Raw genomic sequence first — 23,901 nt, 5'->3', positions numbered from 1 at the left:
ACTTCACCAGAAGAGCCCTTCATTCCTCCACTCAAAACAGAATACCATACGAGACTAGACTTTCAATCCTGGGCCTAGAAAGCCTAGAACTATGATGCCTTAAACAAGATCTAAGTATTGCCCACAAGGTCATATGCTGCAACGTCCTGCCTGTCGGCGACTACTTCAGCTTCAACCACAACAGCACAAGAGCACACAACAGATTTAAACTTAATATTAACCGCTCCAAACTTGACTGTAAAAAATATGACTTCAGTAACCGAGTTGTCAAAGCGTGGAACTCATTACCAGACTCCATAGTGTCATCCCCAAACCGCCAACATTTACCCTTAGATTATCTACGGTTGACCTATCCAGATTCCTAAGAGGTCAGTAAGGGGCGAGTACAAGTGCACTAGAGTGCCTTCCGTCCCCTGTCCTATTGCTCTCCTATATCTCCTATACCTTTCTTCTATTCCTATATCTCTTCTTCTATTCTTTCATCTTCATATTACTATATCTTCTTTTCTATTCTTTCACAGATATATTTTACTATGAGTATCTCCTCTATAACCTTCATCATGTATTTTACTATGTGTATATATATATATATACCCACTAAAACTCTCATTGTGTATTGGACAAAATAAATAAATAAATAAAAAATAAACAACTAGCAGAAAGGTGGAGGAACTCAGTTAGTGGGGATAGTACCGATCAGGTTAGGATGGTGATTTTCAATTATTTTCTATTACACCATCCCCCAGGAAGAAGTAAACATTTACCTCCCCCAAGTCTCCAATCTGGATCCAATGGAATTTTAGTGTTAATATTTATTATTTTATTCTACAATTTCTCTCCCAGTACTTTATTTCCAAGATCTTCTCCTAGGACCAAGACACACCTCTACAAGTCTACGGTAATCTTGTTTAGCTACCTGTTGACACCTGTAATGAGCTGAAGTATAAATTGCTGGGAAATAACCCAAGGGGGAATTGTGGAAACCCTTAGGATCCCTCGCTGTCTTTCACGGACTCCATCCAAATGTGTTCCAACTTGTGGAATCACAGTGATAATCCTTCACTCCCAGTCCTTCATCATAATCAGTCACATCGCAGACATATTTTAGATGTACAACTTCTCCTTCGCTCCTACAATTTGTTTCTACTTCACTATGACATTTATGCTTGAACCACACAGTTGAAATGTTATTTTTAATACACATTCAGACATCTAAATTGTATAAAAGAATTATACAAATTACTAAAAAGTATTAAAACACCATGTACAGTCATGCGCATTCATCCAATTCAATCATTCATAATATCAGCCGGGGACAATCTCGTGGCTCACGGCCCCCATGCCCGCTGGCAGAGGTGGGTCTTCAGAGCTTTACAAAAGACCAGGAGGGAGGGGGTGGTACGTATCTCCGGAGGGAGTTTGTTCCAGAGGACTGGGGCCACCACAGAGAAGGCTCTTCCCCTAGGCCCTGCCAGGTGACATTGTCTGGCCAACGGGATCTGGAGATGGCCGACTCTGTGGGACCTGACTGGCCACTGGGATACATGAGGCAGAAAGTGGTCCCGTAGGTAATCTGATCCTAAGCCATGTAGGACCAATTATTATACAGTGATCCCTTGTTTTTCGCTGGGGGTGCATTCCAAGACCACCCGTGAAAAACGAATTTCCATGAAGTAGAGGAAAGATATTTTTTAATGTATTTAACAAGTATTTGGACTTTTAAAACCCACCCTTTGCATTAAGCAGTCATTCTATAATGTTTCTCAGCTGGAACTACATGTGATATCCTATCAGTTTCTTTAATAGAGTACAGTAGTACTGTAGAAGAATTTTAGGAATTTTTAATGGATTTAAATATTTTAATGGATTTAATGGATTTAAGCCCCCTTTGAAAACCCATGAAATAGCGAATTCGTGAAAGATGAAGCGTGAAGTAGCGGGGGATTACTGTATACCAAATTATACCAAAATATATTTCCATCTTTTCACTTATTATTTAATTAGAATTCTCACTTCCCTGCATTCCACAAAAGCAGAACCACTTTTATTCGAGTCTTTTTGCAAGCTTTCCTGTTCTCTTATTTTCCCAGGGACAGAATTTACATTTATAATTCTCTCTTTAATTCACAGTCTGGGTGAAACTTGAACTCGCCATCCTCCTGCTTTTTTTTCCAGCCTGGCGGGGCCTTCCCACTAGGCCACACCGCCTCCGACTCAGCCAGCGTTTCTTTCGCTCGGGGCTCCCCGAGGTCATCGGTGCGGCCCCCACAGGTGAGAGCCCCCCCCTCCCCGGCCAGCACACGAGGTGGCCGGACAAGGAGGCTAGAATCCGGGCAGGAAAGCCGGCCGCCTCTCGGGCTCAAGACAGGGGGACCCTCGGAACCCCCCAAAGCCACCATGGAGACTCCTTACCCCCGACGGCCCGCACCGGAGAGAGGGAGGGGCAGGACAGGTCCTCCCAGGGGTCCGCCGCTCGCCCCACCCGGCCTGCGTTCCCGCACGGCGCCGGCAGGGGGAGCCCGCCGCTCGCAGCCGCGAAGGGACGAAGGAAGGAAGGACCGCGCCCCCCTTCCTTCCCTCCCTCCCTCGCGCGTCTTCGCGACTCCTCCCGGCCCCGCCTCGCTCGAGTCGGGCGCGCCCCTCCCTTTGTCGAGGCGGGGCGGGGCGTGTCCGTCCCCGCCCCGTCCGGCGGCCGGGCGAGGACCCCGGCGCGCCGCTCTGCCATTGGCCGCCGGGGAGGGCTGCCTGCCGCGATCGCCTGCGCCGGAGAGTAGAGCGCGCGGCGTCGCCCCGGCGCGCCCAGTGCGAGCGGAGCAGCCAGCGCGGTCGCTCGACGGGCGGGAGTAGTAGACACGCACCATGGCGGGCCCGTGAGGAGGCGGAGGCGGAGGCGGCGGCGGAGGAGGAAGGTCCGCGTCGCCCCGAGGAAGAGCCGCCGCCGCCGCCCCCGGAGCAGCGGTGGCGGTGGCGGCCGAGGATGGGACGCCCCGAGCGCCTCTGCCGGGGGCTGCTGGCGCTGCTGCTGGCGCTGGGCCGCCTGGCGACGCCGCTGCTGGCCAAGAGCCTGGAGCCGGTCTCCTGGAGCGCCGCCAACCACAAGTAGGTGCCCGGACGGGGCGGGCGGGCGGGCGGCGGGGACAAAGGGGGCCGCTGGAGCGGGGCGGGTGGCGGGTGGGAGAGTCTCGGGGGAAGGGAGAGCCCAGGCGCCTTCGGGGCCCGTCGCCCCTCGCCGGCCCCGCGGCTGCAGAAAATAGCCCCGCCGAAAATAGCTCCGGTACTGAGGGTCGGCGGCCCCGGCCTCCCTCCCGGCTGAGCTTCCCGGCCTTCCGCCCGCCCCTCAGCGCGTCCCCCTCGCCCGCTTGGGTCCCTCGGCTTCTTTTCTGGAAGAGCGGCCGGCGGAGCCCCCGAAACCCCCCGCCCTGCAAGGCGGCTGCATGGCCTCCGGGTTCCCGGCAGCTGCCCTTGGGTCTACTCCCCCCCCCGATCCCCCTTTGTGGACTTTCCGCGGGCGAGCAGCGCTGGTTTCCCTTCGGGGCCGCCGGTGCGAATCCTGCTATCTTGTCTCCCCCCCCCCCCTCCGGGAAGCCGCCGACAAAGAGCTCCGTTCGGAACCGGCCTTTCCTAAGAAAGTCTCCGACGGGACGGAGCTCGGTTCGGATTTCGGTTGCTCCGAATTGCGGAGCCATCCAGGAGGCGATTCCCCCCCCCCCCTTCTTGTCCTTTGAAAACCTGAGAACCGTTGGGCAGCGTAGAACTCAATTAAATTAAAATTAAATTGAAAGCCCTTGAAGAATAGACACAACGATGAATGGGACATGGAGGGCAGTGGAGCCGATGGCATAGGATCGTTTCTTGCAAAGGATTTTTCGGCGGTGTAATTTACACTTGGTTGGAACCGCGGTGGTTTTTACGTTACGGAATGCTCGGAGTTGAGATCCGATCTGCTCGACGGGACAAAGCTGGCTTCGCTTTGCTCAGAGTTCCCGGGGGCGATTCCCCCCTCCTTGCACTTTTGAAACCTAGAGTCCCGTTGGGATTGGGCGGCGTAGAAGTCAATGAAATGAAGTTAAATTAAATTAAACCCCTTGGAGAATAGAGCGATGAATGGGATGGAGGGCTAATGATCCAAAGCCATTGATGAACCGTTTCTTGCAAAGGACTTTCGTCTGTATATTTACACTTGGTTGGAACTGCGATGGTTTTATTTGAGATCCGATTTGCCTGCTTCCTTCCTTGCCTCTTCGTTCTGCGCTACTATTACTACTAGTTTTTTCTCATTGTTCCTATCACCCATCTCCTCCCACTTATGACTGTAACTTGTTGCTTGTATCCTTAAGATTTTTATTAATATTGATTGTCTCCTGATTGCTTATGTGACCTCTATGACCATCATTAAGTGTTGTACCTCATGATTCTTGACAAATGTCTCTTTTTCTTTTATGTACCTTGAGAGCATATGCACCAAGACAAGTTCCTTGTGTGTCCAATCACACTTGGCCAATAAATAAATCTATCTATCTATCTATCTATCTATCTATCTATCTATCTATCTATCTATCATCTATCCCTCCCTCCATCCATCCATCTATCTATGATAAGAAGCAACATGAGAAAATATTATTTGAAAGAGTAGTAGATGCTTGGAACAAATTTCAGGTAGACTTGGTTGGTCAATCCACAGTCACTGAATTGAAACATGCCTGGGGTAAACATAGATCCATCCTAAAATAAAATACAGGAAAAAGTATAAGGGCAGACTAGATGGACCAGGAGGTCTTTTTCTGCCGTCAATCTTCTGTGTGTCTATGTTTCTATCTATTGGTTGGGAGCTGATAGGTCTGGCTGGGATTGGCAGAAATCAGCACGATTTTGCTTGGAATTTGCATTGGAGAAAGGCAGTTCTGTGTTAAGCTGAATGTAGCAAGACCTCTCCCCCCTTTCAAAGGAAGGGTCTTTTAATGGGGGGGCGGGGAGAACTTTGATTAAAAAGTTTGGTCTGTCCCAGTTGAGGCTGCCGGCCCTGGGAATTGAGAATGGCACAACGAGCCTCGGATGGGAGAAGCCCAAGTGTTGCCCATTTAGGGCAGGGGTCTCCAACCTTGGCCGCTTTCAGACTTGTGGACTTCAACTCCCAGAGACCCCTGCTTTATGGTGTTGCCAATCCGTTGCCTGTTTGCCTTATAAACCAAGTCGCCTTGCAAAGCAGAGCAGCTCTCTGGTTCCGTCTCCCTGGCCTCCCTCCGACGGTTCAGCCCTGAAAGATCCAACGGCTGATAACTACCCAAACATTCCTCCCCCCCCCCCTCTTAACTTCCCACCTTTAAACCCCTTTGCGATCGGCAGCATCATAGCCGGCTGGTTGAGAAAGAGATGCAATGTTTCCAAACATTCCGAAACGAAACCTTGCGCCTCGGTTTCCCTTCAGGGGTCAGCTTCCCTCCCTCTCCTGCCGGCTGATTGGCTGCGGGTGCATTCCAGCCGTTGCCCCCCTCTCACTCCATCTCTAATCCCAGGGAAGGGCCGGTCAAGTAACCCAAGAGCCGAAAGAGTTGCTCAACCACCTTCCATGGGTCTTGCTTTGTGTTTCTAGCGTGACGTGGGTGAGATCACAAAAGGGTGTGTTTAGGGGGGGAGGATAGAGGGATCCCGCTGTGGGTTAGTTTTCAGGTCCCAGAGGTTCTCCTTGTTGGAGGGCCAGATTTGAGTTGAGTGAGGACTTCTTGGCTGACTCTTGCGAGTGAGAAGAGGTTGGCTTTCCTCTTCTTTCTTGAATAGCTCATCCTTTGCCTGTAGCAGGGGCCTTGTTAAAAAGAGAACAAGAGTCTCTCCCCCTCCCTCCCTCCCGTTGCAAGTTAGTGGTACTGGTAGTGATTTCTGGGTGAACAGTGTGGTCAGGCGGTAGGGAAAGTGCGTAGAATGCTTGGCTGCATAGCTAGAGGTATAACAAGCAGGAAGAGGGAGATTGTGATCCCGCTGTATAGAGTGCTGGTGAGACCCCATTTGGAGTACTGTCTTCAGTTCTGGAGACCTCACCTACAAAAAGATATGGGTAAAATTGAACGGGTCCAAAGACGGGCTACAAAAATGGTGGAAGGTCTTAATTAAGCATAAAACTTATTAGGAATGACTTAATGAACTTAAAGGGTTAAATAAGGTTCAGGAAGGAAGTGTTTTTAATAGAAAAGTGAACACAAGAACAAGGGGGCACAATCTGAGGTCAGTTGGGGGAAAGTTCAGAAGCAGTGTGAGAAATATTTGACTGAAAGAGTAGTAGATGCTTGGAACAAACTTCCAGCAGATGTAGTTGGTAAATCCACAGGAACTGAACTGAAACATGCCTGGGATAAACATATATTCATTATAAGATAAAATACAGGAAATAGTATAAGGGCAGACTAGATGGACCATGAGGTCTTTTTCTGCCGTCAATCTTCTATGTTTCTATGTTGTTCTGATCTTCCTGCCTCGGGGACAAATGAGGTCAAGGGGATTGGGTCGGTGGCTTGTCAACCTCTCAGCACAGCGGGTAGCGGGGATGACACACCAAAAGAGACCCCCTCCAACGTCATAGAGAAGAAAAGAGGTGAACCTGACCATGCATTAGGACGTGCCACCCTTTGGTGGGCATACCCTATGCCAGTGATGGCGAACCTTTTTTGCTTCGTATGCCAAAAGGGACGTGTGTGTGTGTGTTAGCACTGCACCAGTACCCACACCCATTCCCTTCCTCCCTACATGTGTGCAAGCCCCCCAAATCAGCTGTGATTTGTGGAAAAGTGATCTGGAGGTGCAAGTGCCCACACTCATAATTCAATGCCTGGGAAGGGCGAAAACAGCTTCCCCCCCCCAAAGACCCTCTGGAAGCCAGAATGGCTTGTTTCCCAACTTCTGGTGGGCCCAGTAGGCTCGTTTTGCTGGCTGGGGAATTCTGGGAGTTGAAGTCCAAATATCTTCAAGTTGCCAAGGTTGGGAAAGGCTGGTTTAGAGAACTATTTCTTGGTTTCCAACTTTCCTCTGAAGCCTGGATTTGTAAAAGAGGAGATGGCCTGGGTGGCATTAGTGGAGGGCATTGGCTGGGACCTAGATCAGGAGAGTGGACCCATCAAGGTCCTTTTAAGAATGCACAGCAATGTTTGGTATTCTTGGTATTCTTATGGCTCCCCTTTGGAGTTGAGGGCTCTGTATTGCAGTAATTCCAGTCCTTGCTCAGTGGCAAGTTGCTTTGTCTGCTCCAGCGGTGTTTCTTGGTGGGATGTCAAAACTCCCAAAGGAGCTTCTGTGTGATTTTATTCTGAACTCCTGCCTCCTTTTAGAGCAGCAGATGGGATACTAGGGGCAGTGGGAGGACTTTGCTGCAGTGACTCACACACTTGGGACTCCTGTTTAGACTTTGCCACAAAGAAGAGGGAAACAAACTATTTTCCAAGGCACCAAAAGGCCAGGCAAGAGAAGAAGCAATGAGTGGAAACTGATCAAGGAGAGAAGCAACTAAACAATGTCGTTTGGCGGGGCCTAGGGGAAGAGCCTTCTCTGTGACGGCCCTGGCCCTCTGGAACCAACTCCCCCCCAGAGATTAGAATTGCCCCCACCCTCCTCGCCTTTTGTAAGCTTCTTAAAACCCACCTTTGCCATCAGGCATGGGGGAACTAAGATATTCTTTCCCCCTAGGCCTTTACAATTTATGCATGGTATGTTTGTATGTATGTTTGGTTTTATAAATAAGGGTTTTTTAGTTGTTTTAGTATTGGATTGTTACATGCTGTTTTTTATCACTATTGTTAGCCACCTGAGTCTACCGAGAGGGGCGGCATACAAATCCAATCAATCAATCAATCAATCAATCAATCAATCAATAAACCTAGAACTAAAGAGAAATTTCCTGAGAGTGAGGACAATGAATCAGTGGAACAGCTTGCCTCCAGAAGTTGTGAGTGATCCAACACTGAAAAAAAAAGAAGAGATTGGACAGCCATTTGTTTGAAATGGCATAGTTTTTTCTGTCTGAGCAGACTATAAGACCTTCAAGGTCCCTTCCAACCAGTGGAGGACTGCAAAAAGTTTTACTACCACACTGTGGATGTGGCTCATTTTGTGGGTGTGTCTTGCCAGCCATATGACCAGGTGGGAGTGGCTTGATGACCATGTGACTGGGAGGTGCCCTAAAGGTTATGTGACTGGCTTAAAGGTGGCCAACTTGATGTCATTCACGTCAAGGGTTTGGGTTTGGATGCCTGGCCTCTTCTCTCCTCAAATGGATACAATTTCCCTCTCTATTGACTATGACTGAACATCCAAAATATACTCTTTTAATTCTATGTATATATGCCATATTATACATAGTGTACATATTACACACAGGCGCACAAAAATATACATTACTATATAAACGGTATGTGTATGTACACACACACAAGCACAGCTCTTCTAAAATTATACACATTCAACCTCATTTACTATGATAGGAAAAACATACCCGGAGCCCAGAAGGGAAAAAAAGAAAGAAAAAAAATATCCAAATTTTTCTACTGTTTCTGTGTACCTGACTGTACCCGTAGTAGGAAGGAGCCCATCAAAACTCCCAACTCTGTTATTCTGCTCTATTCTACTTTAGCCTTCTCTGGGTAGTACTGTGCCTTTAAAGATGACTCAGAGACTGCAGTTCGTTCAGAGTGCAATGGTTTGTATGCTGATGGAATTGGCATTTGCTGATAGACGAATATTACACTCATGCTGTGGACCGTATACTGCTTGCCAGTAGTTTTCTGAATGAAACCCAAAGTGGAGTGCTTGCCTATAAAGCTGTGATGGCGAATCTATGGCACGTATGCCACAAGTGGCACATGGAGCCATACCTGCCGGAACGCGAGCTGTTCACCTAGCTCAGCTCCAGTGCACATGTGTGTGCCAGCCAGCTGATTTTTGGCTCACGCAGAGGCTCCAGGAGGGTATTTTCAGCCTCTGGGGGGTGGGAGAGGCTGTTTTTGCCCTTTCCAGGCTCCAGGGAAGCCTCTGGAGGCGGGGGAGAGTGAAAAATGGCCTAGTGGGCCCACCGGAAGTCAGGAAATAGAGGAGCGTGGGGGAGATCATGCACGCATGCGTGGGGGCAGAGTAGATGGGGGCACATTAAATTATGGACACGCACGCTTTTGGCACCCGTTGGAAAAATTGGTTCACCATCACTGCTATAAAGCCTTCCATGGCTTGGTGCCAAGGTATCTACAAGATTCAGTTCCATGAATTCTATCTACCCTTGGAGTTGGTCCAGCCTCTTTGATTTACTTGGGAAAAGTTGCTAGTCCTGCTGCACTTTAAGGAGCTCTCTCTCTCTCTCTCTCTCTCTGTGTGTGTGTGTCAGTGTCATGGTCTTCTTGGGGGCATCTACTCCTTTGGTTAGCCGGTTACATTCTGGAAGCCAGTCAAAATTGAGCCATCCTGGAGGATGTTAAAGTCCTGATTGCATCTTGGTTGGGTTACCTGTAGCTTGTTTCATTCTGGTTTTGATGGGTTTCCTGGCTTTTTAATTTTTATCATGCATTGTCTGTTGTGCATCTTTTTCTTGTAAGTCGTTAGAGATTGCAATGGTCTATACATGAAATAAATCAATCTTAACTATCATAAAATATATGTTTAATGTTTTTCTTACCCACTAAGACTGTTGACTTTTTAGGAACAAATACTCTGATTCTTTACTGAAGATTTTGTTTAATTTGTAATTATTCCCGCTATATTTTTTTTGTTTGTAAACTATTTTTTAAAATTGTAAATGTTTTACATTCAAAATCATTGGAAGTTTTCTCTAGCTGACAAGCGCATCACTCCAAAGTGAAAATATATTAAATGTTTTAATCAAATTTATTGCCATTCCGCAGCTTTATAAGTTACCTTGTATATAGCTTTGAAGGTATACTTAGCAGTAAGTTGGCTGTGTGTTAAACTAATTTTCAGCCTTTAAAAATGTTTTAGAGTCACATTTTCATGAGAGAATAAATCAAATTTATTACCCAGTAACATTCACATATGTTAGATTGTCTTTAATGTTAGGAACACAAACAATTCCCAGGATAACTAGGACATAATATGTGCCAAGAATTTAGAGGCTTCTAATAGAAACATAACAGTTGCCTACGTTATAGTCTCATTTACAATCCAAAGAAAAGCACATTGATATATAAGCTCAGTGATTCAAATGGAAGCCCTCACATATGGGAACCTCAGTTTAAAAAGAGAAAATTTGGCAATCTGGTCATTGCATTAAAAAATTGAATTATTAGGTTACTACTGTATTTTTCTGAGTATAAGACGCACCGGAGTATAAGAGGGAACTTAGTTTTCAGAGAAGAAAATAGGGGGAAAAAAATCTGCCTACCAGATATTCATCTGGCGAGCATCCTTAATCTGGTCAGGTTCAGCACATTGCTTTATCCCCTGGTTAGGGCTTAAGAAAAACCTTATTTGGGGAGTAACAATGAAAAAGCTTGCAAGCTGGTAAGAACTGGGAACATTGTTAGCACATAGTTAGGACTGGGGAAAAAAAGCTTAGAAAAAACCTACATTCAGAATATAAGACACACCCAAATTTTCAGCCTCTTAATCTTATACTCTGAAAAACATGGAATTTTGTTTAAAGTATCAATTACAAGAATCCGAATTACAAGAAATCTGTGAGGGATAGTCCAAGGAGTTGCCAGAAATAATAAAAAGTTTTGAAAGCACTCCCCCACCCAAAAGGATATAAGATTTATTTGCATTTATTGTGCATCTCAAAACATAATTTATTACTTAATTTGGCTTTTATGCTGCCTATATTGTGGTCCCCAACACATGATAATAATGGATCCTATCCATTTATGATTATAAATTGGGACAGTCTTGTACCTTACCCTATTTTATGACCGTTTCTGTGGCTAAGTCGTTAAGCAAGCCCATTGTTTGCTATGAGCGGTGTTGCCGAAAACAGGAAATAACTTTCGACCAAAGTGTCATAAAATGTCATGTGACTGCAGGATGCCGCAAATAACAATAAACGTGACAGCATTTAGGTTGAATGAATTACTCGTTGGAGGTCCTATTTGGCAGTAGCAGAATTGGGTGACAAATCACAGTTTTTCCAATCTTAAAATAGGTATCCTATAGGCCAGTGTTTCCCAACCTTGGCCGCTTGAGGATATTTGGACTTCAACTCCCAGAATTCCCCAGCCAGCGAATGCTGGCTGGGGAATTCTGGGAGTTGACGTCCAAATATCTTCAAGTGGCCAAGGTTGGGAAACACTGCTATAGACCTCCCCCTCAGACTCTAAGAAACATGTCCCAGGAGCCTTCCTGGATTGTTTAATACTTCTGTAGCATCAAAGATATGTCGAAAACCTTCAGCCGGACTACAGAAATTGTATTTTGTTCTAAGAAGCTCATCATCAAGCATGTTTAATTCAAACTATAAAGTGTGTGGGAGAGGGACCAAATCCCAAAGGTGAGAATTTCCACTGACTCATTAGTCTTTAATTCCATACATTGCCTGATTTCAATTGAGAAACCAAATTTTTTCCCCTGGTATTTCTGTCAGTTCCCAATATAAGCATTTAACACACCTCATTAACTCCTCCGCTTCAGGTGCAGTCAGTTGATCAAATTCCAGCATAATCTGTTGGAAGCCACTATAGAGTTCCAAATTTGATTTCTCACATAGATGAACAAATTTTCCTTAATCTTCCTTTCCAGATTTCAGTTACAGGTTTCCCACCCTTTCTTATTCTAGGAGGCTTACAGCCCCATTGTGTAAAAAAAAAAAAGCTTTAAAATTCCCGACAGTGTTTGTATTTGTTATTTTGGGGGGGGGGGGGGGGGGGAAAGCTGAAGAAAATTTGGGAAACATCTGATTGTGATGCATTAAAAGAAACAACAAATGGCTAGAAATCTTCCTAAAGAACCATCCAAACAGGATATTATAAGAGAACCTGTAAAATAGCCGTCTAGCCCCTGTTCTAAAGCTCGGAATATTAAAAACTAATCTCAATAAACAAAAGAATAGGAGTGGGGGGGGGAGTTACATTCTCATCAGGTTCTAAATTAATGCTGTCCAGATGTCAGCTGCATTAAATTTCTTTCTGTAAGTGCAGAGGGCACTCCAGCTCTGCAATAACTTTTTGTTAGAAACTTTTATGATTGTCCATTGTGGAGTCCAAAATAAAACTGAATTCTTTGACCTTAAATGCACAGTTTACCATTTAAATTAAAACTATACTGCTCAAAAAAATAAAGGGAACCCTCTAAGAACACATCCTAGATCTGAATGAATGAACTATTCACATTGAATACTTCGTTCTGTACAAAGTTAAATGTGCACAACAGCAGGTGAAATTGATTGTCAATCTGTGTTGCTTCCTAAGTGGAAAGTTTGGTTTACTTGGAGTTATATTCTGTTTTTTTAAGTGTTCCCTTTACTTTTTTTGAGCAGTGTATTTAAAAACCCAACTTTTCTAAGCAATATTACTCGTATTGCTTTCTTTTATAGCTTGTCACGCAGTCAGACAGATGTTTAAAGTGGATTTGGCATTTTTATCATCCTGCCAAGTGCTTCCCAAGCGGAAGGGGCCAACTCAGCCCGGCCAGCTCACTGCTGCCAAGCTTGGCATCGCCAAGTCTCCTTTGCCAACTCACCACCGCCAACTCATTGCAGGACAACTCAACAAGACCAATTTGCTGCAAAGACAACATGCCACTGGCAGTCAGAGGAGCAGCTTTGGGACCCTGTTGAATGGCCTGTGGTGGTGGGATTGTGAAAATGGGATGTGCCCGGCCTCTGCTGCCACATGAGCACCACTGCTGCTGACCAGCCCATGGTGGGACATGCCGGGCCATCTGCACTCTGCCCACCCACCTGCCAGGGTTAACTATCCGGCTCTCCCTCTGACTGTGGGCAGAATTTTCCTGCAATACTGCCCTTTAAGAACATAAGAACATAAGAAGAGCCTTGCTGAATCAGGCCAAAGCCCATTGAGTCCAGCATTCTGTGTCACACAGTGGCCCCCCAATTGTCCATGGGGATCTTGAGCAGAAAGAGAAGGCAGCACCCTTTCTTTCCCCTGACCCCCAATAAATGGTACTCAAGGGAACTTTGCCTGCCTCAACCAACATAGAGGCGGCACATGGACATCCGTTTCAATAACCACTGATACACTTGGCATTCATGAATCTATTAATCCTGCCTTGAAGCTATCAAGGCTGACAGCTGTCACGACCTCTTCTGGAAGGGAATTCCCTAAACCAACGACCTTCTGGGTGAAGAAATATTTCCCTTGATTTGTCCTCACTCTCTTACCTGTGAGCTTTAGGGAATGCCCCCTTGTCCTAGTATTGTGTGATAGAGAAAATAATTTTTCTCTATCCACCTTTTCTATCCCATGCATGATTTTATACACTTTTATACATGCATGATTTTATACTGCGCCGCCAGGGGCTCCCAACAAGATCTAGCAACGGCTAAGGGCACCAGAGTGGAAGAAAGAGTCAAAGGGGCTAATTCTGGATGTCCAAGGCCAAACCAAAGGAATAAATACATACAAAGCATGAGTTGAGAAGACAGCAACATACACCAAATGCTGCCTCTATAACAGTGGTTCTCAACCTGGGGGTCGGGACCTCTTTGGGGGGTGGAATGATCGTATCATAGGGGTTGCCTAAGACCCTGGGAAAAGACAAATTTCCCATGGTGTTAGGAACTAAAGTTCTATTCTGGCGTCTTGGAACATATTTTTACAATCTGACCTATCAGGCATTTACAGTGGTGGGTGTCCCTCTGATCTTCCTGCCAATCAGTTTAAAGCTCTGTTGGGAGAATTGGCGCTAGACTTATGGTTGGGGGTCACCACAACATGAGAAACCGTATTAAGGGGTCGCGGCATTAGAAAGGTTGAGAACCACTATGAGAAACTGAAGGAATAGTGGAGCATCTAGTTAGCTGTTGCAAGAAGATCACACTGATTGACAATGCACCTGCGTGTCCGTGCACGATTTTGCTACCTGCCCAGGTGCGGCATACAAATCTAAGTAATAAATAAATAAATAAATAAATAATTGTGCTGGACTCCGCTAGCACTTGGAGCCAGGGGGGCGAACACACGTCACTGTTCCACCTCAGCAGCCCAACCTCGCTCTCTGTGTGTATGTGAGATGGAATTACTTAGCCCGAAGGAAAAGGAAAACATCTGATTTTCTTTGCTGACTTGTATCTGAGCTTCGTCTTACCGCTTGCCAATAAATTGGGGAGAAAGAAACTCAATACTGAAAAAAAAAAGAGCTTAAAAGGAGATTCCCTCGTAAAAAATAGAAAGCCCCCAAAGAATAAATAGGCAATCACTTGTGTTATAAAATATATACCAGAATCACAGCGATCCCTATAGAAACATAATAAAACGTATCGCCGGAGAGGTGTTGCCAGGGACTTCAAAATGCACAACAGACTTAATGTAATGTTCCTGGATGCAGAATCCATAATGAAAACCATGACACATTTCCAGCTGAGAAGGAAACATTTAGGAGAGGTAATTTTAATCTCCCGAGGTTCCCTCCTATGCTGCTTTGGGAGGAAGGGTGGCGTCACCCAAAATAAGTGCCAATGTGTAGAGGAAGATGAAGGCGATGAGACTGGCCACCCTTTGGGACTGTAGTGGGTCCTGTGTGATGAATTTGGGGACCAGCCAATGAGTGTTGGGATTTCTCTTAGGATCGGCCTGGCTCGCCAAGTTTAAAAGGTCAGTTTCTCTTGTGGGCAGCCGCCTTGGGGAGAGGAGGAAAAGTCACCCACTGGACAACTGAAAGAACTCTAAGGGTATAACAAGAGTTGGGAGGAACTTTGGAGATTCAGCACAAAACCCTAGACCAGAGATCTTCAAGTTTGGCAACTTTAAGACTTGTGGACTTCAACTTGTGGAAATCCACAAGTCTTAAAGTTGTCAAGTTTGGGGACCTTTGCCTTATACCAGTGCCAAAAGAACATGTGTGCGCTATCGTGCATGTGCGAGTGTCCACACCCATAATTCAATGCCTAGGGAGGGCAAAACCTTCTGGAGGCTGTAAATGGCCTGTTTCTCAACTTCTGACGAGCCCAGTTTTGCCCTCCCCACCCCCCAAAGGCTTCCCTGGAGGGTAAAAATGCCCACCCCCATTCCCCAGGAGGCTCTCTGGAAGCCTTCTATGCAAGCTAAAAATCAGCTGGCCGGCACACACATGCACGTTTGAGCTGAGCTAGGGCAATGGCTTATGTACCAGCAGATATGGCTCCGCATGCCACCTGTGGCACCCATGCCATAGATTCACCATCACTGCCCTATACCATTCTGTACAAATGACCATCCAAACTCACCTTCAAAAACCCCAGTGGACCACTTGCAGCTCCAGTAGCAAGCTGTTCCATGGATTAGTTGTTCTTGCTGTCAGAAAAATTATCCTAAGTTCTAGGTTGGAGCTCTTTTTGTTCAGTTTCCATCTTCTTGTCATGCCCTCAAATGCTTTGGAAAATAGCGTGACCCCCCTTTCACAGAAGAATAGAATAGAACAGAGTAGAATAGAATTATTTATTGGCCAAATGCAATTGGCCACACAAGGAATGTATCTTTGGTGCATAAAAGAAAAGATACGTTTGTCAAGAATCATGAGGTACAACACTTACTAATTGTCATGGGGTACAAATAAACAATCAAGAAACAATATTAAATTGTAAGAATACAAGCAACAGGTTACAGTCATACAGTCATAAGTGGGAGGAGATGGGTGACAGGAATGATGAGAAAACATTAATAATAGTAGTAGTGCAGACTTAGTAAATAGTTTGACAGTGTTGAGGAAATTATTTGTTTAGCAGAGTGATGGCATTTGGAAAAACAACTGTTCTTGTGTGTAGTTGTCTTGGTGTACAGTGCTCTATAGCAACATTTTGAGTTGAAACAGTTTATGTCCAGGATGCGAGCGGTCAGTAAATATTTTCCCCGCCCTCTTTTTGACTCGTGCAGTATACAGGTCCTCAATGGAAGGCAGGTTGCCAGCAATTGTTTTTTCTGCAGTTCTGATTCTCCTCTGAAGTCTGTGTCGGTCCTGTTGGGTTGCGGCACCAAACCAGACAGTTATAGAGGTGCAGATGACAGACTCAATGATTCCTCTGTAGAACTGGATCAGCAACTCCTTGGGCAGTTTGAGCTTCCTGAGGTGGCGCAGAAAGAACATTCTTTGTTGTGCTTTTTTGATGATGTTTTTGATGTTAGGTGACCATTTTAGGTCTTGAGATATGGTAGAACCTAGAAATTTGAAGGTCTCTACTGTTGATACTGTGTTGTCTAGTATTGTGAGAGGTGGAAGGATGGGAGGGTTTCTCCTAAAGTCTACCACCATTTCTATGGTTTGAATAAGCCTTGCCCTTGATGCTCCTCCTGCCTCAATTAATTCTTAGGCCCCAACATGTGTCCGATTAGAGCCGTGATGGCAAACCTATGGCACGGGTGCCACAGGTGACACATGGAGCCATATCTGCTGGCACTTGAGCCATTGGCATAACTCAGCTCCAACATGCATGTGTGTGCCGGCCAGCTGGTTTTTGGCTCGCACAGAGGCTCTGGGAGGGTATTTTTACCTTCCCACAGCTCCAGGGAAGCCTTTGGAGTCTGGGGAAGGTGAAACATGAGCCTACTGAGCCCACCAGGAGTTGGAAAACAGGCCGGGAGAAGCTGTTTTCGCCATCCCTGGGCATTGAATTATGGGTGTGGGAACTCGTGCGCTCGCTCTTTTGGCACCCAAGTAGAAAAAGATTTGCCACCACTGGATTTGAGATTACTTGAGACAAACCATGGTTAGGCGGGGGGGGGGGGGGGGCTATGAATTCCCAACCTTTTTCCCAGTTCCTCCCAAGCTATGGCGGTTGAAATGCCCTGAGAGTAGCAGCAGCAGCCAATGTGCTCCTGGTGCAAAGGTGAGGACCAGGGGATCCGGAGGGTGGCCTGTGAGGCAGCCAGGCGGCAGGTGGTCTCTCCTCTTCAGGTGCTGCTGCTCCTTGGATTCCCAGAGGCTCCAACCTTTCTGCAGACAAGGAGCCTCGCCCTCACCCCACCTTCGTGCCTTCATCTCCACCACAATCTTGCACGCACGCACGGTGTGTTTGGTCCCTCAGGGTATGTGCAGGATGGGGGGGGGGGAGAGTCACACCCAACAGCCCTTTTCTGTAGTTGTCTGTTCATTGAGGCAGTGTGTGTGTGTGTGTGTGTGTGGTGTGAGGGAGCAGAGGAGGGCAAGTGTCTGATTAAGTGATGTTTCCTTCCTTCCTTCCTTCCTTCCTTCCTTCCTTCCTTCCTTCCTTCCTTCCTTCCTTCCTTCCTTCCTTCCTTCCTTCCTTTCCTGCTTGCTTGTTTATTGATTGATAGATTCATTCATTCATTCATTCATTCATTTCGACTTCTATGTCACCCGATCCTGAAGGACTCAGGGCAGCTTACAAACAATATAAAAAAGTACAGTTAACAATAAAAAGAAGTCAAGTACAAATTAAAACAACAACCCTAGTTAAAACCCACAGCTGAGCAATCCAATCAAAACATACATATCCTTCAATACAATTTGGCCATGAAAGATGTTCAATTCATGCCCCCCCAGGCCTGCCGGCAAAGCCAGGTCTTTGCAGCCTTTTGAAAGATCAGCAGGGGGAGGGGAGGTTCCATAGAGCCGGGGCAGCCACAGGGAAGGCCCTATCCCGCAGCCCCACCAACATGCATTGCTTAGTCGACGGGACCTGGAGGAAGCCAACTCTGTGTGTTCTTATAGGTCCCCGGGAGGTATGCGGCAAGAGATGGTCCAGTAGATAGTCTGGCCCTGAGCCTTGTAGGGCTTTATAGGTAATAACCAACACCTTGAATTGTGCCCGGACACCAATCGATAGCCAGTGCAGCTCACAGAGTATTATTATTATGGTTGTTGTTGTTGTTGTTGTTGTTGTTGTTATTATTATTATTATTATTATTATTATTATTATTATTATTATTATTTAGACTTGTATGCTGCCCCTCTCCAAGGACCCGGAGAATATAGGTGTTATATGGGTGTACCAAGGCATCCACATGACAGTTCACGCAGCTGCATTCTGGACTATTTGCAGTCTCCGAACACTCTCCAAGGGTAGCCCCATGTAGAGTATGTTGCAATAATCAAGATGGGAGGTGATGAGAGCCTGAGCGACTGTGCGTAAAACCTCCTGATCCAGAAAGGGCCGTAACTGGTATACCATTCGAACCTGGGCAAAGGCTTAGCCCCGGTTTCCCCTTCTCACCTTTGGGGATTGCTGCAAGTGAGGGTTCCAGCGTGGAGGTGACCCCTCTTCTGGGCACAAGCAGCTTTCAAGGGGCTCCTTCTGTTCCTGACTTAAGACTTGTAAAAGTTTGCAGGCCCGCCAGAGCGTCGTGGCATTGCCCTGGCAGGCGGGCACTTGAGTGGCATGCGTTCCTGGTGGTGAAGATCCAGGAGAGAGTAACTCTGCAAGGGGTTACCAGGGGAAGGGCTTTGAAAGACAGCTGGACGGACAGCTGGGTCCCTCGGCCGACCCAGAAGAGTCCTCCTTGACCAGTTGTGTTTTCACAGGATGGGAGGGGATCCCCGGAGGGAGCCTAGGAGCTGGCACCTGTTCCCCGTGGCACAAAAAGGCTTCTGTATGTACTCGTCACGCCTCACTTTATTTGGCTTTGTCAATTACGCCACACAGGTAGTTCTCAACCTACAATGGAGCAAAGTATTTCTGTTGCTAAGCAACATCGTCGTTAAGTGGATTTTGCCTGAATGTATTAAATGAATTGTTGTAAGTTAAGGGCTCCCTGTACTTTTGCAGCTACCCGTCTCACAAAATGTAACCGGGTGGTGCAGACTGGGGGTCCCGAAACTTGACAACTTTAAAGACTTATGGACTTCAACTCCCAGAATTCTCCAGCCAGCTGGAGAATTCTGGGAGTTGGAGTCCACAAGTTTAGTTTAGTTTAGTTTAATTGGATTTGTGTGCCGCCCCTCTCCGAGGACTCGGGGCGTCACACAGCATATATAAAAGTCATAAGAATACAATTGATCCAATTAATATAATTAAAAATCTTTAAAAATTCTAACTTTAAAACATTCATTAACATTCACTCAATAAATCACTCTAAAAAGTCTTAAGTCTTAAAGTTGCTAAGTGTGAAGGATAAATCGCAATCCTTAGCATGAAGAGTATTAGAAAACATTCCAGATTTTCAAACATCCACATTATTATTAAAAAGGCTAAACGAGAGCAGGTGAGGTTACAAGCAATGGAGTGGGGCATTCTCCTTTAAGTTTCAGGCTATTTATGGGATCGCCTGCTGCCACATACCGTATTTTTGGAGTATAAGACGCAATGGAGTATAAGAGGGGAGGAAAATAAGGAAAAGAATCTGCTTACCAGATATTCATCTGGGTAGCATCCTTAGTCTGGTCAGTTTCAGCACATTATTTTATCCTCTGGTTAGGGCTTTAAAAAACTGTATTTGGAGAGAGTAACAATGAAAGAGCTTGTAAGCAGGTAAGAGCTGGGAACATTGTTAGGACCTGGTTAGGGCTGGAAAGAAACTTACTTGGAGCAAGTTAAGAGTAATGAAAAAAATTATGCAAAGACTTAGTGCTTGGAAAACATTCTTTGCAGACAGTAACAATGAAAGAGTTCGCAAGATGTAAGAGCTGGGAAAATCGTTAGCACCAAGTTAGGGCTGGGGAAAAAAAGCTTCAAAAAAAGCTGCATTCAAAGTATAAGACGCAACTGAATTTTCAGCCTCTTTTAGGGAGGAAAAAGGTGCATCTTATACTCCCAGAAATACGGTGCCTCCTAGTGACCGATCAGGGCCCACAGGGTTGGCCTTCTCCGGGTCCCGTCAACTAGACAGTGCCGATTGGCGGGTCCATGTCGGAGGGCCTTCTCTGTGGTGGCACCAGCTCTCTGGAACAAGCTCCCCTCCGAGATCTGCACTGCCCCCACACTATTGGGGCCGTTGAGCAATGAGTTACCACCTGGCTCCAACTAAGATGCCTTTGATTTCTGTGGCTTTTACTATTTTGTGTTGTTTTTAATTGCTATACACCACCCAGAGTCCGGAAGGAGTTGGGCGGCTTATACATTTAAATAAAAAATAAATACACAAAATGAACAGAATTCGCTCAGGTGTCCACAGATGCTGGCCACCTGGGTCCCGTGGGTGAGAGTGTGGGCGCAAAATATCACAGTGTGGGCTATTCCAGTCTAAACCTGGCGACTTATTTAATAATAAATGTTTCGTGCACAAACAAGCAATGACTTTACTTGAGCATATTTCTGGCCCAGGCCAATTAATTAGTTTAGCAATAAAATTAAAACAGCTGTCAAAACAGGTACAGGCAGATCCCGATGAATGCATCCTTGCCCTGTGTTGTTTTTGTGGAACAGAAAGGCCCCAAATTGAGGCAGTATTGTGTAAAGGTTGCAGTAGTTTGTTTGAACAGAGGTGATTCACGAGCTCCATCTTTTGCTCTGCCAAGAATGGGTCGGTCGGCCCTCCTCCTCCTCCTCCTCCTGATCCAGGTCGGCCCTTCCTCACTGGTAGATCTGAGTGGACACCCCCCTCCCCCCCCAATCTGGGCAGAAGCGAAGGGTCCCCAAGTGGCCATCAAATGTGGCAAGCATTTCTCCCTCTCTCTCTGATGCCCCCTGTCCTCAATAAGGCTGGCAATTCAATGGTACCTCTACCTAAAAACGCCTCTACTTATGAATTATTCTAGATGAGAACCGGGTGTTCAAGATTTTTTTTGCTGCTTCTCGAGAACCATTTTCCACTTACAAACCCGACCCTCCAAAACTGTAACCGGAAAAGGCAGGGAGAAGCCTCCGTGGAGCCTCTCTAGGAATCTCCTGGGAGGAAACAGGGCTGGAAAAGGCAGAGAGAAACCTCTGTGGGGCCTCTCTAGGAATCTCCTGGGAGGAAACAGAGCCAGAAAAGGCGGGGAGAAGCGTCCATGGGGCCTTTCTAGGACTGTGTTCAGTTCTGGAGACCTCACCTACAAAAAGATATGGATAAAATTGAACGGGTCCAAAGATGGGCTACAAAAATGGTGGAAGGTCTTAAGCATCAAACTTATCAGGAAAGACTTGATGAACTCCATCTGTATAGTCTGGAGGACAGAAGGGAAAGAGGGGTGGTGGTGGCATGATCAAAACATTTAAATATGTTCAAGGGTTGAATAAGGTTCAGGAGGGAGAAGTGTTTAAGAAAGTGAACCCAAGAATAAGGGGGCACAATCTGAGGTCAGTTGGGAGAAAGATCAGAAGCAACGTGAGAAAATATTATTTGACTGAAAGAGTAGTAGATGCTTGGAACAAACGTCCAGCACACGTGGTTGGTAAATGCACAGGAACTGAATTTAAACATGCCTGGGATAAACATAGATCCATCCTAAGATAAAATACAGGAAATAGTATAGACTACATGGAACAGGAGGTCTTTTTCTGCCGTCAATCTTCTACGTTTCTATGAAATGTCCCTCTTCTTCTTTCCCACGTTGTAGGGCTGGGTGAGCTCCCCCTTTTGCTTTCTGCTGCGCTGCCATATTTCCTTCCACCAAAGTGCAGTCAGCCTTGTGCCAAGGTAATTCTTTGTCTTGGAACGGCAAAATGGGTTTTTTCCCCCCCTTCCGGTTTCTCAAGGGGCCCGAGGAGATAAGGAAGTTCTCGGAATGAGCTGACATTCCACTTTCCAAGGAAGGGCAGAAAAGCTCTGGGAAACCCTTGGCTCGAACCTTAGGCAGCTCAGCCTCCTCCCCACCAGGCAGTGGGACACCAGTTTCCTTTCTGGGCCTAGAGTTGTCCCATAGTGTTTGGGGCTGGCCAAAGAGCTCCTTCGAGGAACAGCCAGACCAGGAGCTTCTCCATCCTGGAATGGAGGTGCTGGTGAGCGTACAGCTTTCTCCAATCTTCCCAGTGGCTTTTTCAGTCTCTTGATGGGAGGGCTTTGGGGGGGGGGGGGGAGAATCGAGACACTTGGCTGGTGGGTCCCCTTTTCCTTGCATGGTCGGGGGCTGCTTTGACAATTCGCCAAGCTTGATCCCCGTTTGTGTGTCATCTTTTTGCTGGCAAACAAACAAACAAATAAAGTTTTGAAGTTACCAAGTTCAAAACCCTCTGTTTTAGGGAATGTTTCCTGATCTACTGTTGTATACAGATCTAGATTTATAAAACATTTTAGTACAATAGTGTTAAGGAGTGTGGAGAAAGACCCTCGAGCTATCAAGGACATGCACAGAGGAAACGTGGGATTCCAGCAGATACCCAGGAGATATGAATAATTATTCAGTCATACAAGACAGATACGTTCATGTTTATAAAATAGTGTTTACTTTTAGCACAGTCCAGTCATACACATTCAAATCAGTCAATATCTCTCAGCACAATAATATTACAAGCCTGTCTTTGTCTTACATATCAGACATACATTACAGCTCACAAATGCATTAACTCAGAGCTTACTACATCAGTCACAGTGAATCAACAGAGAGAACAGAGAGAACAGAGAGTCATGCTTTCTGGCTCCCTCTTAGGGCAATTTGCAATGCTACCTCTTAAAGCTATAGTACTTCAATGCAAAGAGATATTCATTGTTAGCTTGTTTATATAATGCAAACCCAACTGTTTTGTAATGAGATCTAACAAATATGACCAATGCAGAGTAGGTATGTATGTAGGTAGATAGGTAGGTAGGTAGGTAGGAAGGAAGGAAGGAAGGAAGGAAGAAAGAAAGAAAGAAAGAAAGAAAGAAAGAAAGAAAGAAAGAATAGAGGGTCAATTTCTTGAGGATGATATTGTGTTTCTGTTGATGCAGGCTAGGATTGATTTTGCATTTTTTTGCAGCTGACTGTTGTTCGGTGTGTATCTGCTCCGGGTTGCACCTTGATTTCCTCCTATCCATAAATTGGGTTTTAAATTTCTCCTCACAGAAATTGATGCTGCTATGTAGTTTTATTAGGGATTTATAAAGTGGTACTAATACTTCATGTGATCTTGATTCTATCCCCATGTTAATGCAGCCAAGGATTGCATTGGCTATTTTAACAGCTCATATATGTGGTTGTCTACTAGGATTTCTAGATCCCTCTTGAATTTGCTGTTGTTGAGCCAGGTTCCACTAGTTTATACCTGCACATTTGGGCTTCCTCCCACTATGTGTAAAACCTTACTTTTCTCATCACTGAATTTCATTTTGTTAAGATAGGGCCCAATGTTTGAATATGTCACTATCCATCTAGCTCTTGAGCCTTATCTTCTATCTGCCATCTTATTGTCATCTGCAAATTGGATGAGTTCTTCTACGCCCTCATCTAAATTATTGATGAAGATATTGAAGAGTACTAGATCTAAGATAAGATCTAAGGTACTAGATCTAGGATCGAACATTGGGGTACACCTCCCCCCTTGCGATTACCTTCCTCCTTGTAGATGCAGTTCTATTTAGGACTACAGTGCTCAATGCAACTTGTCAGCCCATTATGAATCCATTTGCTGGTGATGCTGTCTATCCCACATTTTTCTAGCTTACCAAGAAGTCGGTTGTAGCCTACATGCCTGGGATAATCATATATTCATCCTAAGATAAAATACAGGAAATAGTATAAGGGCAGATTAGATGGACCATGAAGTCAATCTTCTATGTTTCTATGTTTTACTTTGTCAAATGCTTTACTGAAACTCCACTGCACTATGTCCATTGCATTTTGCTGGTCCACTAAATAAATCTGAAAGGTTGCCCCAAAGATCTTATGTCCTAGGAAATGCATATTTCTCCACCTTTGGTAAATACCAAACAAAACAAAACTGAACTGTTTCTTTTAGTTGCTTTTAATGGTAGTAAT

General features: G+C 45.7%; 1 protein-coding gene across 1 annotated transcript in view; it reads left to right on the top strand.

Moving 5' to 3' along the window:
* Positions 1-2,755: 2,755 nt before the first annotated feature.
* The window catches only part of EFNB1 (ephrin B1), a 113,494-nt gene continuing 92,348 nt past the window's right edge, over positions 2,756-23,901 (top strand). The window contains exon 1 of the mRNA XM_070758291.1: positions 2,756-3,099. Within this exon, the coding sequence (XP_070614392.1) occupies positions 2,978-3,099 (122 nt within the window). The 5' untranslated portion in view covers positions 2,756-2,977. The remainder of the gene's footprint in view (positions 3,100-23,901) is intronic.

Source organism: Erythrolamprus reginae, chromosome 8 (genome assembly GCF_031021105.1).
Source record: "Erythrolamprus reginae isolate rEryReg1 chromosome 8, rEryReg1.hap1, whole genome shotgun sequence".
Taxonomy (NCBI): Eukaryota; Metazoa; Chordata; class Lepidosauria; order Squamata; family Dipsadidae; genus Erythrolamprus; species Erythrolamprus reginae.
This window is presented reverse-complemented; position numbering and strand designations above follow the sequence as displayed.